Source organism: Vidua chalybeata, chromosome 5 (assembly GCF_026979565.1).
Source record: "Vidua chalybeata isolate OUT-0048 chromosome 5, bVidCha1 merged haplotype, whole genome shotgun sequence".
Taxonomy (NCBI): Eukaryota; Metazoa; Chordata; class Aves; order Passeriformes; family Viduidae; genus Vidua; species Vidua chalybeata.
Genome location: NC_071534.1, coordinates 33,330,534 through 33,345,030, shown reverse-complemented (window position 1 = coordinate 33,345,030; position 14,497 = coordinate 33,330,534). Strand labels below are relative to the sequence as shown.

Here is a 14,497-nt window from a genome sequence, read left to right as displayed (position 1 = left end):
CTTAAATATAATTATTATAATTTGCAAAATATACCATGCTGCAGACAGGAAACAACATTAATAAATCACAAACTCAGTGTACCAGAAAGTGCTTTCAGTCTGGACAACACACTGGTGAGATTTACATTAGGAACAAGTTCTGCTGAAATAATTTATGTGCTGCGGAAAGCCTTGGTGTGAATATAGTTGTAAAGAAAAAAAATCAAAATTCCCTAACATTTGGGATGTGATCTCAGCAATATGATTTATATTGCAAATAAATGATTACAGGACAGAAGTGCATTCACCAGCAGGACTTGCTGGTATTGACTCATTACAGCATATATTCAAGTCAACCTTTTCCAGCATAGGCTAAGCCTAGGGTTTCATACAAATTTAATACTCTCATGTGAAAAAAACAGGCATAAAGAACAAAAAAAATCAGAAATATCTGATTTGACCTGCAACATGAAAAAATAAAACCAAAGTGCCTAACCTGTCATTAACTTTATTTATTATGTACAATTTTATCAGCAAAATTTATATTATGAAACACAGGAGCAAAGTATTTTGCTGTAACTATAATTTTAAACATCATACAGAAATATTGGTCCTAAAAGGTGCTTTTTGTCTTTCAGGTGATAATGTGTATAGCAATGTAAATATGAAAAATTCCTACCAGTGTCTGAGGGGAAACCAGCTTTCGTTAGCACTTTGTATTATTATTGTCAAAATACATTTATACAGAAATCCTCTAGCATATTCTAAGAACATTATTTCATGTCTTTAACAGCATTCTTTTCTCAGTCAGCCATAAAATGAACCCAGATCAAGATCACCTGCCCCACTGTTCATCACTGAATTAAATTACTTTAAAAATTTACTACATCAAGTAACTCAATTCCAAAGTTGTATTTATACTAACTAATTATATTTAGATATTTTAAGTTAGCTGCTGAGCCATCTTTGATCTATTTTCTGGACACCATGGTAAGATGACCATAGCAAATTAAAAACTAATTTACACTTAATTTGGTATTTTGGAAGTGTTCAATTATTCTGCTTGAATCAAAATGCACAAACAAAATACTCAAATAGGATAATACAGCCAAACCATTGTATTTTGAAAATTTAAGATAAATTATAATCTGTAATTATAATCTGTTTTACATTTATAACCTCATACAGCAATTTTAGCAGTTTCCACAGGTTAGGAAATTTTATCTTGCATGGAATTTGCCCTACAGCTCTCTGAAGAGCAGTCCAGGAATGCTGCAAAGTTATAATAAGCCAAATAACAAATCTCAAATGCAATAAATGGTGTATGTCCATGCACCTTACGTGACATAAACCCTGGTAATTATGAAATGGCAACCCGTAGTATCTGGGAGTATGTTCACTGCAAGAGAAGTATTCTCTTTTCATTAATGAAGCCTTTTTCCTTAAGATATGAATAACTAAACCACATATAAATTAAATCTGAAAAACAATTTTTTCTACTAATTTACTTAGTATCCAAGATTTCTGGAAAGACGTGTGATACTGCAGTTAGAATTTGTCTCTCACTGTGGGAGGGGCCCCTGGGCTGCCATGGGAAGTTACAGAAATATAAGGAAGCTTGTCCATCAGATGTTATGCCCTCCCCGATCTATGTCAGTTAACAGTTGTTCTACTCCCCTGTTCCAGAAAGTTCATTGTCCTCGTTACTCCTATTGGTTCTTTCTGTAAAGCCACTCCTTTCCCCTCTCTCCATTGGTTCTGAGTATGTCACTCCATCCTTGTTCCTCCCCTTAGCCTTTCCCCTATTGGTTCATTTGTACCCTGACCACTCCCACCCCTCCACTGTTATATACCCTGGCTCTGCCCACAACTGGGGCCCAAACAGGGACCCAGATAGGTTGTGGGTGCCCCTGGACCTTGGTCCTGCAGGGAAGCCCACTGCTGGCTGGTCAACAGGAGCCCAGATAGTGATGAAGATCAATCCACCAAATGACGGGATGACACCCAGAGCGCTGTTGTTCTCAAGGGTTTATTGCAGGTTCAGCAAGGGCAGATGGAGGCAGGGAAAGGCAGGGAAGATGCAGGGAGACCACCTTTCGAGAGGGAAGCTGACTCAGAGAGCCCCGAGGGAAGGCAGGGCCAGGGTATATAACAATGGAGGCGTAGGAGTGGTCAGGGTACAAACGAACCAACAGGGGAAAGGCCAAGGGGAGGAACAAGGATGGGGTGACACACTCAGAACCAATGAAGAGAGGGGAAAGGAGTGGCTTTACAGAAAGAACCAATAGGGGTAAGGAGGACAATGAACTTTCTGGAACAGGGGAGAACAACTGTTAACTGACATAGATCGGGGAGGGTATAACATCTGATGGACAAGCTTCCTTATATTTCTGTAACTTCCCATGGCAGCCCAGGGGCCCCTCCTGTTGCAGCGCGCCGTCACGGGGTGCGCTGGGCGGCGAGAGCAAGGGTGCGACCGTCCCCCTGCAAGTTCTGCAATCCCAGCTATCGGCAGGTTCGGCGCAGGGACAGATAACGAAGACACGGGTCTTGGGGGAAACCAGAGTGTATTTATGGGATGGACGAGATGGAGCCCCAAGACAAGACTTGGGGGGTGAACAGAAATTTTATACAGTAACTCAGGAGGAGGGGTGCAGGAACATTAACCAGTGAGGGTAAAGCTGAGGAGTGGTCTAAGGTGGGACTAAACTATTATAAACCTATCAGGAGAACTAGGGGAGTGGAATAACACAAAGTAACAAATAGGGTGTCGAGTATAACAAAATAGACAGGGAACACTCTGGAAAGAAGGGTAAGGATAGGGAGGATTGACAAGGAACATTCTGGAGAAGAGGGGTGGGGAAAGGGAGGACTGACAACTTGAAATGGAGGGGGTTAGGGAGGACTTGGGGAAGATTGGCAGCTTGGGAGAGGAGGGGATTAAGGAGGAGAACAGGGGGCAGACATGAACTTCATACAAAACACACCACACCCTCCCACATCTCACCACTAAGCCAATGCTGTGATTGACAATTATGTATGCATGTATTTTGATCTATGTGCATTAACTTCCCTCATAATTCTTTGATGAACTTTTTTCATAAACTGATTTATTTCTAATAATCGTTCCGTTTGCTTTCCATTTTTCCTGTATCCATACATAGAGCTGGTTGGTATTTAAAATTTCCAACTTACTAAAAGCGTCAGCATTTTAATTTTCCTTAGTAAAATCAGGATTAAAAAAAAAAAAGTTTTCTGTAAAGACACAAATAAAATTTTAAAAACTCAGTTTAAAATCTGGTATATTTAGAATTTTGAAGCATACTTTAAAAGTTTACCAAGGAATTTTAACTGACATATTGCCACTTTTATGTCTTGTTATTATTTTATGATATATGCATTATATGGGTACATCACATACAGCAATCACTCCAAAAGACCACAGGTAGAAAGTTATTAAGTATTAATTCAAGAAATAAATGCTATAACACTCCTCAGTTTTTAAGGAGGGCTTTTATCAACAGCTATGGTAATAATTTCCCTTCTCTCCCATACAAAATTAGCTTGAACAAGAATATGAAAATATGGTGTGTCAGTAGAAGCAAAAGGCATTCTGTAGATGGTGATTCCAATTCACTTTCTGAATTATTGAAAGGAGCAGGAATCTCCCCTTCTTCAGAGAAATTTCCTATGGAATAAGCTGGAAGGACAGAACTGCAGCATCTTCTCTATTATCAGTTTTATGAATAATGTCTGTGTTTGATTCTTTTTCTTGCTCTTTGGCTGAATTTTTTTATCAATTACGATGTTTTTGTTGTACATTAATTACAATTCTTTGTAAATAAACTATTAACTGAATGTTTGAAATAATGAAATCAAACAGATCTCTGCTAATTATTACCTAAAGCACTAAAGGAAACCTTTTCAGAAAAGCATACTCAAAAAAAAAACTGTTTCAAAATAGACATTCTTAACTATCATATCCCTATTCTCATCATATCCCAAATTCTCAAGAAATGGAAGAAATAGTGTCAAATTAGTTGGGGTGGTGGAAAAGAAAGTACTGGAAGCAATCTGAAACAATTAGGAAATCTTTAAAGAAGGAATGATAAAGAAAACTTTCTAATTGGTCAAAACATTCCAGCAGAGAAAATAAAAAATGTACATCGTCCCTAGGTCTGTCTTAGAAGTTAATCATCCAGACGAAGTCTTCAACAAGTTTTAGGATGCTGTCCATCCAAGGTGGTCATGAAAAAGCTACATATGGACAGACTCCTTAAGTTCAATTAGTTCTCATGAAAGAATCTAAGACCAATGGCTACTTTTCCTCGAAAAAAGAAATGTGGCAAATAGCTCACATGCTTCAATGCTTTGAGGGTTTTTGCTAGCTGGTTTACCCAACATAAACAGTCCATCTGTTGCTATCGCATATACTTATGGAGACTTCAGTGCTGCAGAAGTGGCATCATCATGTATTTTCCCTCTCATCTTTCTTGCCTTCTACAGACATGGCAGGTGCACAGAGCTGCAATTTGTGCTCACCTGCTGCACACTCTGTGAGGACCACTGGCCTCTGCTCCTGCCCCTTTCCACAGGTTTCTCAGCCACATGAGAAATCTGGATGGCATCGGACTGAAAGGCTCAAGAGAAGCTTAAGACATCTTTTCTTGGGTGAAGTAAGAGCAAACAAAGGTTTATGAGCAACGACATCTCTACCCAGCAATGCAGCACTTGCATCCCTCCTCTCATGGGGAACAATGAGGGAAAGAGCAACAGCAAGAGAACACCTGTTGTGGGTTTTTGTAAGCTGGGATATTTTTTTTTTCTGTTATATTACCATATCACCACACTCGATAAATAACTGATATAATATAAATAACATGGTTGTTACTATGAGTTTTAAATATACTCTTCCTTCATGAAGAAAGCCTTTACACTCACCTAAATACAGTTAAACAAGATAGGAGAAGAAACAGAAAGGATGGAAAAATCATCAAGTAAATCTGATGACAGTGATGGTACTAATTATAACAGGTGACACACTGCATAGACAGGAATGAGGGGATAATAGGAATTTAACAAGACATATCTGGGGGGAGAAGTAAAATTTTAATTTCTTAAGGTCTGTGGAAATGGAGGAGGAAAGTAAATGTTCCCTAACACTGAAAAGTATGAAAAAGAAAATAACATTGCTGGAACGTGGTTTTCTTTCTTTCAAGGTCCAAAAAGCACAGCAGTAAGACAATCTGGTGCTCACATAGGAGTGTCAGCAGGGAGAAGGACAGCAAATTGGAGCATTACAAACAACCATAAATCCCTCCTATATTGCTGCTTCTCTCTACATGAGATAATAAAAGGAAAAGCAGCTGCAGACTAGGTTACTAGAAAAAACCAATAACAATGGTAAAAGGGACACCATGAGAATTTGCAAATTATGGCTAATCTGGAATAGTGTAGTCTCTGTTAATCTAATTTATACTTCCTTTTCAATTAAATCCTAGCAAAATAACACTGGAAGCAAACTAACTGGAATTACAGATAAGGTAAAATAATTAAAAAAAACACAAAAAAACCAGTAGGGACACCAGTCCACCGAAGTTTGCAAAAGAAATGGTAAAATTGTCCCAGGTTATATAGCGAAGTTACTTTCCATTTGATTTTGTAGAAAGAATTTATGTTCAATTACATATGTGGTAAAATGTACATGAAAACCTAGTTTTTTTTAAAGCAAATCCCAAGAACAGTAAAAAAGCACCTCCAGGTGATATTTTCTCTCCAGCTGTAAAACATCTGATACAAAATATTTGGTCTAAATACTATCCACCAGTAATTAATTACGTACTTTGTGCTAGACTTTAACCTCAGAGAGTGGTGAGAAGGAAACCAGTAACATCTCCTGAGGTTATCTCTGAACAACCTGCAGCAGAGACAGGACTCATTACGGTGACACAGTTCCTCATTTGTGCCTCTTAGTTTTGGTAGTATGAGCTCAGGTGATTCACAGGATGCCCACATGCACAAGTATTTCCATGTCAGAGAACTAAATTAAACTCTATCTAACCATAAGGTACCTTTGAATAATTGAAAGTATTCTAAAAATTCAGAACTCTGGTCTTTTAGAACTCCTAGAAGAAACATGTATTATTATGGTGTAAGCACTAGGTTGTGTGGTTGGGGTTTTGTGTATGTGTGTGTATTCTCCCTTTTTATTTGTGGTTTTGTTTATTTAAACCCTAAAATTGTGTGCCTTATGTCTACTCTTTACTAGGAGACACTCTAAATAGTGAATAACACTAATTGACACTTCTTTTTTCAAGGAGTATTGGCAAGTTCATTGCACCATAAATCCCCATTGGTCCTCACATGGAAATTTGGAAAATTTTGTCCCAAATCCCAGGACGCCACAACACCAGGATAAAAAAAAGTTCTTTTATTTTTAGCTCTGTAATGATGGAGATGCTCCTTTCAATTTTGAAAATCTGGCCACAAAGGCCACATCATCAGGGAAAAGACAGAAATGCAGTTTACTTCACAGGTCAAATAAACTTCTCTGAATTCTATAGTATAGGAATATTAAAAGGTAAGTAAAATAACCAAGAGCATGAAACCAAGAGTAAAAATCAATGCTGCAAACACTAATACTTACTGATGCTGTTTGAGATGTAAGAATAAATAAGTTACCAGAGGATGCTTTTTACTATAGTGTAGAGTTCTTCCACCCCATTCCATTCAAATGCCTCATGCAAAACATTCAAAAGAAGCTGTTACTAACAGAGACACCTTGCTATGCAATAGACCAAACCCAAAAGACAACATAACAAACAAAAGGAGTGTGATCATTATCCATGTAACCAGCACACAAACCAGAGTGTGTAAAGCTATGCCAAAACCAGTAGCATTAAACCTAAGCTGTCATAGTAATTTCTAAGTGGTTGATTGCCTCTGTGTTTGAAAATTATTCTACTTCTCTAGGTTGTTTCACACGTTTTGGTCTGTGTCAGGCAGTAATCTGATCATTAGAGGTCTCCTCTTCAATTGTCTCCAACCTCTAATTAGCTATCAATTACAATATACTCTCAATTGAAATTTTGCTTCTCTACCCCACTACTGATGTAAAAATAGTTACCTTTTCTAGCACTTTTCTCCCTCAACATCCTCACTTTAGTGATCTTGCTACTGAGCCATCAAAAGACTCCTAATTTTGTTACCAATTTAAAGATCTAGAATGTGTTTCCTGATCAGCTTTCAGCTATTACTCATCTTTCTGATGCCTGTGATTATCTGTCCCGCTTTAGTCCTTTTGCAAAATGAGGGATAGGAGGGTGTTCACTTGATGGGTGGGCATTTTTTTTCTTGTTACTGGTCCCTTCCAAAATGCCTGCCTGTTTCTCTTTTACACTATTAGAAGACTTTCTCAGCTCTCACAGCCAGAAATCAGTTACTGCTCCTTTATTTTAAGGGCTATCTAGCTGTTCCAACCAAACTATACACACAAAATCAATTCTCATTTGCCTTGACTAGCACCTTTTTCTTAGTAGCCTCCCCATTCTACTATTAGAAATTATCTTCTGGCAACTCCTTGCAGTAAATCAGCCAGCAAAGGTCAGTCAGCTTTGGTGACAGCAATGCTGTCAGCTATCACAGTACTTGAAATGTGAAATTTCCCCTTTAAGGCTGTGCTTTAACAGGCTTAATATATAGTAGCATTTAGGGGTTTTTACTAGGCAAAAAGGAAAAGAAACTTGTATGAATGAAAGGGACGCCAATTTAATCAAAACAAGCAAAGAACTGATTTCTCTACAAAGATCTGAGAAGTCTATTGATTTATCATTTAAACTATGCATAAGTTATGCAGCTCTGTATGCTATAGTGGGGAACACTAAGTATTCATAGTCATGCAGCCAAACTAAACTATTAAGCAGAACAGTAGTTATAAAATACTTGCCTAGACTCTTTTTGAAAGAACAGTGCATACTGTCCTTAGATGCATGAAGGCTTCTAATGCCAGCTGCAGCTTTTATCCATGTTTCCTTTCACCCAATACTCCTCACCGCCCCAAGTGTGTCAAGCCATCAACCTTCATTAAGTCTCTCTCAGCACATGATTCTTTAATTAGCTTTATCCAGAAATAAATCCAGAAAGATATGACTAAAAAACCTGAAAAATATCTGCATTGCTTGTAGACAAAGTCATAATCTGCTTATCAACTGTATTTTGTATTATTTCTCTAATGTAGAATGCATAGGCTTTGGGGCAAAAATCACAGCTCCTAATATCTTTTATACATCACATTTATACATATGTCCGTAGTTTCTCTGCCATTTCACTATGCTGCTAGCTGAAAGAAATTTTAATTTATTCATTCAAAACAAAGGAGTGTAAGTGACATAAACTTTTTTCAGTAAAAACTGAAATTGGAAGTTTATGCAGATTTCTATTAATCATACAAACACATGCATCTGAAAATCCAAAAAAATCAAGTCCAAAAACCAGAACAGATTCTGATGATTGCTCTGAAAAACATTTGCTACTTTTATTAATAGTATTTGATTTGCACTCTGAACGTTTTAGCCCACTATGTTTGCCTTGGCAAAACACCTTTTACTCCTACAGAATACAATGCCTACAATTTTTTGTCAATGTTATCACAGATTTTTGCATTCATAACTTACTGATTTAATTTTGAACATTTGATTTAATTATTGTAATATGTTAGTGTTATGAGTAAGAAGAAAATCATGATTCTTAAATAAGCTAAATGTAACAGCCTGAGGTTTATCATAAAGCAAAATAGACACAGCTGTTTAGTTCTTGCAAAAAGTAAGTATATAAGGTTCTGAATTCCTCATAAAATGTAACATCTGTTCTTCATTGCACCAGAAATATCAGGCTCTTTCACCTGTATCTGTATCCATTTGTTTCTGGTATTCTTTTGAAGGGAAATACCAATTTCTGTTGGTAAAACAGCCCTTACTATAATAGGACCAGTGTGCTTCCAAGGAGAAACATCCTGATTTACACTTCACTTAAATACTTAGCTTTTGTGCCTTCAGTGTAACAGAAATCCATGCTGAAGTGGATTTCCCAAGCAGGAAACTTTTTGGCATCTCTGAGGATAAAAATAGTAATTCCTCTGGCTAATTAATCTCTGATAAAACTCCATTAACATCAAAAGAATTATTGCAATGATTTTTTTAATATTAGAATTAAAATATGTAGAACCAAATTTGGGAATATTCTCCATTATGAGAGGGAAACAAACAAAATATAATTACAGCTGAAATTATATTTCATATTTATATATTTATATATATATTATATATATTTATATTTATATATAATTATATATATAATTATATATATAATTTATATATATTATATATTTATATATATATTTATATATATATATTTATATATATATATATATATATTATATTTATAGTGGACATTTAAGGTGTACAACATCAGAAGACCTCCTCTTTTTCAAAGCAACTTTAACACTTCCTAATTTGCATATGATCATTTCTGAAAATACTGTTTTACTGAATAATTCAACTTTCATGGTTCTTGAGGAAGCTGAAATAAATACCAGTAGGAAATAATGAACTTATGTGAAAACAAACTCCTTATTCAAAGTATCTTATTTTTGGCTGTTCAGTCCCACTATTGCAGCATCCCTAGATTTTCCCTAAATTTCCCAATGGGCACCTTATTCACTGGGAGTTCTCTCTTTCCTAGCATTCGTCTGTGGGGAAATCAGACAATTGTTCTTAAAGATTAAGTGAAGGATCTGGGTGGCAGCAAGTGGTCACAGATCTAAGTAGGAGAATATCTGATAACAGAAATGGTTGCATCTTAATTCCCACAGCAAGTGATCTTTGTCAGGTGTTCTTTGAAACAATTTTCAAAGTTCTTTAAGGCTCTTCTCTTTGTGCAAGTTGGCCTCTTTGCAAGTTTCTATATTTGCTAGCTTTTAAGTTTGTCTTTCCTAAATAATAAGGAATTGATGATGGCCCCTAATATAAATGCAGAAAGGTAGAGAGCAGCTAGTGCAGAGGATGTGAATTAGAGTGCACTGGTTGATCTGGTGTCAATACAAACTCCTCTTAACTCCCTATCCAGTATGCTTTCATTACCATAAGGAGCAAAAACCTTTATTTCAGCTTAACCTGACCAACCTGAATTGTTTTTATGAGGAAGCATAGATGTTTTCTGGACATAATATTCTAGAAACATTCAATTAAAAAAATTATGATAATAATATGTTATGTTGGATTTCATTCCCCTCATTAGTGTTTAAATATGCAGATTTCTTAAAGGATGGGCAGTCTTATTTCTACTTAATTCTGCTTGTAAGCTGTGAACCCAATGGCTCAAATCAGAATACATGGCTTGCAAAGAGAGTGGGAAATAAGAGATTTTTCAACAGTGTAGTTGGATTTAAAAGCTCAACTGAGTGGGGTGAACACTGCTTATCAAAATTTCACAGATGTATCTGTGAGTAAGATTTTGCAGAAAGGGGAGTGTAGCTGAAGAGTATTTGTTTACTGTGTGTTTCTCAATCATATAGATTACTCAAAGGAAAATACACATAAACTGCAAAATGTGTAAAATTAATGCCTGCACTGTGAATGCACCATTGTAAATTGGATTGACTATAAAATAAATAATGATGACAGCTATTTTTGCTAAGTATGATTTATGCCACTGTTCATCATATGGCATTACACAAAAATGCACAATTAGAGATCCAAGCAGCAGCTCTACTCAATTCAGCTGTCTGCCAAATGTTAGGTTATGCTGTCATTTGTTGCATCCCGGGTTAGTTCAGTTAGGGGTTCTAATAATGTTAGTTAGTCGGTTCTATGTACCCCCATTTCCCCCCGTGATGGTTTGCTCCGGGTCACATACCATTGGAGCTTTCCCATGTCAGTCTTGTAGCCACCCCCTGTTCACGCCTGAAGGTTCTGTGTCAGTTACCCCATCCCTGTATTCCTATTTGTCCCAGAACCCTGTATCCACCCCTGTTATGTTCCCGTAGGCTGCCGTGGTCCACGTCACCCCCCTGCTGCCTGTCCCCATTGGGCGAGGGGGGCTTCCACCCCTCTCTGCCTGCCCCCTATATAACCCCATGCTTCCTTTGTCTTGCTGCCATCCTGAACACACACCTGCTAGGAGCGGACGCCACCCTCCACAGGGGCAGCCACGTGGGAATAAAAGTTCGCCAGCCACGCATGACAAGGTGTGCCTTCCTTTGCCCCTTTATCTCCTCTCAGCGTCGGCTACAGAACGCGGCTAGCCCGCGCGGAGGCTCAACCCCAGAGCTCCGCACACACGCGGCAACTCCATTCTGGCCAAGAGGCAGTGCCATTAGCTGGGCTCCTGAGCCATCCGGACCAGGGCGAGAAGAACACAATGCCGCAATCATTTCAATTTATTAATTCTGAAGCAAGAAAGGAAGATGCTCAACTTGGTTTTTATCAGTATGGAAATCAAAGGCTAAGGAGAAAACTTTTTTTATCAAATCAGTCTCTACATTTTGTTTGTCTCTCAGCAAATACTTGGCCTGAATTCTACATACCTATTTCCTACTGAAGGAGTGCTAAGCAGCTTCTCTCGATATGAGCATGGACACATATTGGAAGAATATCTATAGGCAGCACAGAGAAAAATCACCACTTCTGGTTTTTAGGTCTCTGTTATCCCCTTAGAGTCTCTTTTTTGCAAGAATGTTTTTTCATATACAGCCTTCCACATATACATGCCACTATACCTTGCTCTTCTGTATGTAGCATACAAAGAATCATTCAGCAGCATATACTACTTGTTATTGTAGCATAGTGCAAAAAATTCCAAGAAAAGTTAGTTGTAATCTATGGATCTAACTCAATACCCTATCAAAGAGAAAGGACCTGCCCATTTGCATTTGTTTACCATTTAAACAAGCTAATTTTTTTAATATTGGTTTTAGTAGGCAGACAGTACTCTAAATGGACATCCCATAAAATATTCACATTACTAAAATCTAAAGCCTGATTATTTATCATATGGATTGTTAAATTTAATGGCAACTAACATTTTTATACCTTTTCATGAACTTTTTGCCCTGGCTCCATTCCTTCAATATGCTCTGATTCAGCAGACCCTTCCCCAGCTGCCATTTTCCTTTGAATGTGTGCATTTTGTTCACGCAAAGCTACAATCTGCAAAAGAAAGAAAATAAGTGGTAAATATACAAAAGAAACCAGAAAAATACTGGTTTAAAAAAATCTATTAACAATTGAATCCTATGTTGGCCATTTGTAGTATTTGCAAAATTAGGTCGTTATATGCAGAGAGGCTTAAAACCCAACCATACTAATGATATCTTAAGGCCATTAAGGATACAAAGGAACAAATGACATGATAGTCAACACTGTCTTGTCTTCTATCCTGATTTTGTGGTAGGACACTTTTTTTTTAGCTTGAATGATGAAACAGCAGTTAGCCATTGATTTTTTTAACACTGTGAGAACAGGACTTACTCTTTTATATAGAATTCAATGAATGCCAAACTTGTGCTACAGGAAAACAGTACCAAGAGGCTATGAATCAAACCCAAGTGGTGTAAAATAAAGTGCTAGTTTTCTGTCAGCCTCCCATCTGTTAGTAACAGCAACATACATTTTACGTGGTTTTTGTTAAGAAAAACATGTACATTAACACCCTCTACTATTCATTGACTGGTTTAGCGCATACAGAAGTAGGTTTTGTTGTATTTAAAATATTGGTTATTTATTGGTAATGCTACAAAAATGTAGCTACTAGAAAGTAAGATGCTTTCTCTCTGACTTTGTGGCTTACTCTCAGGCAATAAACAGCATAGAAAGATTTAGGTCCTAATTTCTTTTTATACATTGTATACTATGATAAGCTGGCTATGGAAATCTGGCTAATATGAACAATTAATTTTGTTAAATTGCACATTTACATATCTATATTGTTCTGCTTTTATGAGCACATACAGTAAATGGTTTACCTGATGAATAACATTATGTATCAAACACAGTACAACACTGGTAGGATGCACAGATGCCATTTTTGGAAAGTTGGTGTAAGTTTAAAGGCTTTTGTCACCACATTTTGTCTGTATAGGTCCTAAGTCAGAAACACCCTAAAAGACTGTCCTGTCCTAGAGTAAAAAAGCATGGGGTAGGAGGGAGAATTTTAGGTAGTACTATCTGGTAAGCATGTGCAGCAGCCAAGATTTCATGTAACATTTATTATATTAAATTAAATTTAGCTCTAAAACATACTTTGATTGAATAATTTAATTTTAATTCGAAACTGTTTTTCCAAATGTGTTTAAATTATATTTAAGTACGTATTGTGAAGACCATTTGAATCACTCTGGCCAATATTTGAGATGTAAGAGCACCACATTAAACCATTCTTCTTTAATATAAATGTTGAAAATTGCTGTAATATGAGATTCTGATGAGCAGGCTGATTCACTGCTCACTAAAAATTCCAAGTTACAGCCCCTGTAGAAGTTATATGCTCCCACTGATTTCAGTGTCAAGACCAAGACTTGAAGGCAACATGTTATCCAAGCAATTACAGGAAACCACAAGAGTGGGAATTAAAACTGTCCGAGTCAATCTGTGTCTTTGGGGGTTGTACAAACACACTGAACATTTTGCATAAATAAGAGAATTATGTCTGTTTCAAGTAGCAGAAAAAGGACTGGTATAATCTCACTAGCATAGTCTTGCTTTTTACACAATCAGTAATTCCGTATTTGTGGTTTGTTTTCTGAATAGCTTTGCTCACTTATTTTTCTTTATGGTTCAAATAGTTCTCAAATCAAAACTACTGAAATTATAGCTTCTACCATAAAATTAGCCATCAATTAGTGCTAAAAGATACTTTCAGGTAGATTAAGTGAGATACTTCAACACACATATTATAAAATTTTGATTGATGTAGAGCAACTACACATACATTAAAAAATGGAAAATCATAGGATATATTAACTGACAGGAATCAATATATCTGGATTTTTCATATGATAATCTTTTGTTGATCCATTAAAAAGCAGACATCACTATGCCTTCATTTTGAATTATCACCTGTATCTACACAAATCCTTAACAGCCCTTTAGCTGAATAAGAATACTCTTTAAACACTAGTGCAAAACATTATCATTTTATCATGTATTCGAAAGAGCTTAATTTTTCTTAGCCTCTATGGGTCTTTAGGTACCACCACTTTCCAAGTAAGTAAATAAATAAGAAAAAAAATCAATTGTCCCTTTTAGATGACAGGGAAATAAAAAAATGCAATATTCTATATAATTTGAAGGGATTTTCTTGGTTTTTTTAATGCTTGGGAACAAACACTTTGCCAAAAATCCATTATTGTTAAACATTAGGGTTTCAATGAGTTTATTACTGTAATGAATACAGAGCAAATATTTACAGGAACAACAAAGAGTTTGAAGTCTGGCACATTGCAGAAGTTTCAGCTCTTGGATAG

General features: G+C 36.6%; 1 protein-coding gene across 1 annotated transcript in view; it reads right to left on the bottom strand.

Moving 5' to 3' along the window:
- The window catches only part of PPFIA2 (PTPRF interacting protein alpha 2), a 317,236-nt gene that overhangs the window by 76,817 nt on the left and 225,922 nt on the right, over positions 1–14,497 (bottom strand). Inside the window, exon 7 of the mRNA XM_053942047.1 lies at positions 12,066–12,182. Within this exon, the coding sequence (XP_053798022.1) occupies positions 12,066–12,182 (117 nt within the window). The remainder of the gene's footprint in view (positions 1–12,065; positions 12,183–14,497) is intronic.